The sequence below is a fragment of the Poecilia reticulata genome, linkage group LG17 (genome assembly GCF_000633615.1).
Source record: "Poecilia reticulata strain Guanapo linkage group LG17, Guppy_female_1.0+MT, whole genome shotgun sequence".
NCBI classification, from domain to species: Eukaryota; Metazoa; Chordata; class Actinopteri; order Cyprinodontiformes; family Poeciliidae; genus Poecilia; species Poecilia reticulata.
In genome coordinates, this window is record NC_024347.1 from 11,186,123 (window position 1) to 11,187,335 (window position 1,213).

General features: G+C 39.1%; 1 protein-coding gene across 1 annotated transcript in view; it reads right to left on the reverse strand.

The window, feature by feature from the left end:
- LOC103479350 (rap guanine nucleotide exchange factor 4-like) overlaps nt 1-1,213 on the reverse strand; it is a 28,589-nt gene that overhangs the window by 11,075 nt on the left and 16,301 nt on the right. Inside the window, exons 5-6 of the mRNA XM_008433719.2 lie at nt 521-593; nt 243-335 (exon numbers count right to left, since the gene is read on the reverse strand). Of these exons, the coding sequence (XP_008431941.1) occupies nt 243-335; nt 521-593 (166 nt within the window). The remainder of the gene's footprint in view (nt 1-242; nt 336-520; nt 594-1,213) is intronic.

The following is a 1,213-nucleotide window of genomic DNA, read 5'->3' on the forward strand; positions in this document are numbered from 1 at the left end:
AAAAACTGGATTGCAGAATATAGGAGACAAGTTTGCTCAGATATATGGAGAACCTTCAAGCTCAAATATGAATGGAAGCATTAATAAAATGTTCATGTTAATGATCTGCCCGAGAGAGAGAGATCTATAACAGCAAAAAATATGTTTCTCAGTTCAGTTTTGTGTCACACCAATACTGCAGCAAACAAAGAATTGAAGGCAAAACAAGTGTAGTTTTCTTTGTTTTTCAGTTATTACAAAACCTTGAAGGCCAAACTGGGAACTACTGGAAACATTTACCTTGTTATGAGCCTTGTTTCCAGAGTCTGAGTTCATGTTGTCTTTGTCTGTCAGTCCTGAGGAGAAAAACTATCTTTAGAATGGTTGATTTAAGAAAAGCCAAGCAAAGCCCATCCTGTGTCTGTGCCACTAATGTGTTTCAACGCGATTTAGATAAGCAACTMRGCCCTCGTGCCGTTTTTGGACAGATATGGACTCGTTGACTCTGCACATGCTTCTTCCRGTTCCTTTCYRTACGTACTGTCGTTGTTGGATCCACTCTCCATGGCTCCATAAGGTGGGGCCAACAATCCAGCCAAGCTCTGACGATACTTCTGTTGGGAAAACAAATCAGACCAAAGACCACTTAAAATGCCAGTCTGATGAAGCACTAATTGGAGTCTTTCAATTGTGCACTTTAACTGTTTTTTTTTGGTTTAATGGGATGATATGAAAAGATAACAACTTGATATAGTTTTAAAAACTTTGTGGTTTTGTTTCTTTTCTCCTATGTACCAGGTTCTGGWGTGYTTTTGGGCTCRTTGYTYTGTTGGAAGACCCAAAAGGGTTTAAGGTTCAACCATGACACTTTGTGTGATGCAACACAAGCTACCGCTGCCGATGAATCTGAAGAATGATGCTGCCACCACCGTGCTTGAGAGCCTCACCTTCCAGTCTCCAAACAAACTTCTTGCAGCGGTGGTGATTTCTGGTTGGTTCTTAGAGATCCGAACCAATCTCAAAGGTAACGGTTTGGGTCAGACAAACTGGATGATGATCCTAAAGACATATCAAAACTATCAATACTATGCTTAACGCCAATGCATGTGCCAGGGMAAAAAAACGTCATCTTAAAAACCTGTTATGACCAAACCTGTTCATTACAATTAAATTTCTAAATAATTAAGTGTATTCTGATTTTCATTTTCATGTGCTATAGACATATAAAAAATGA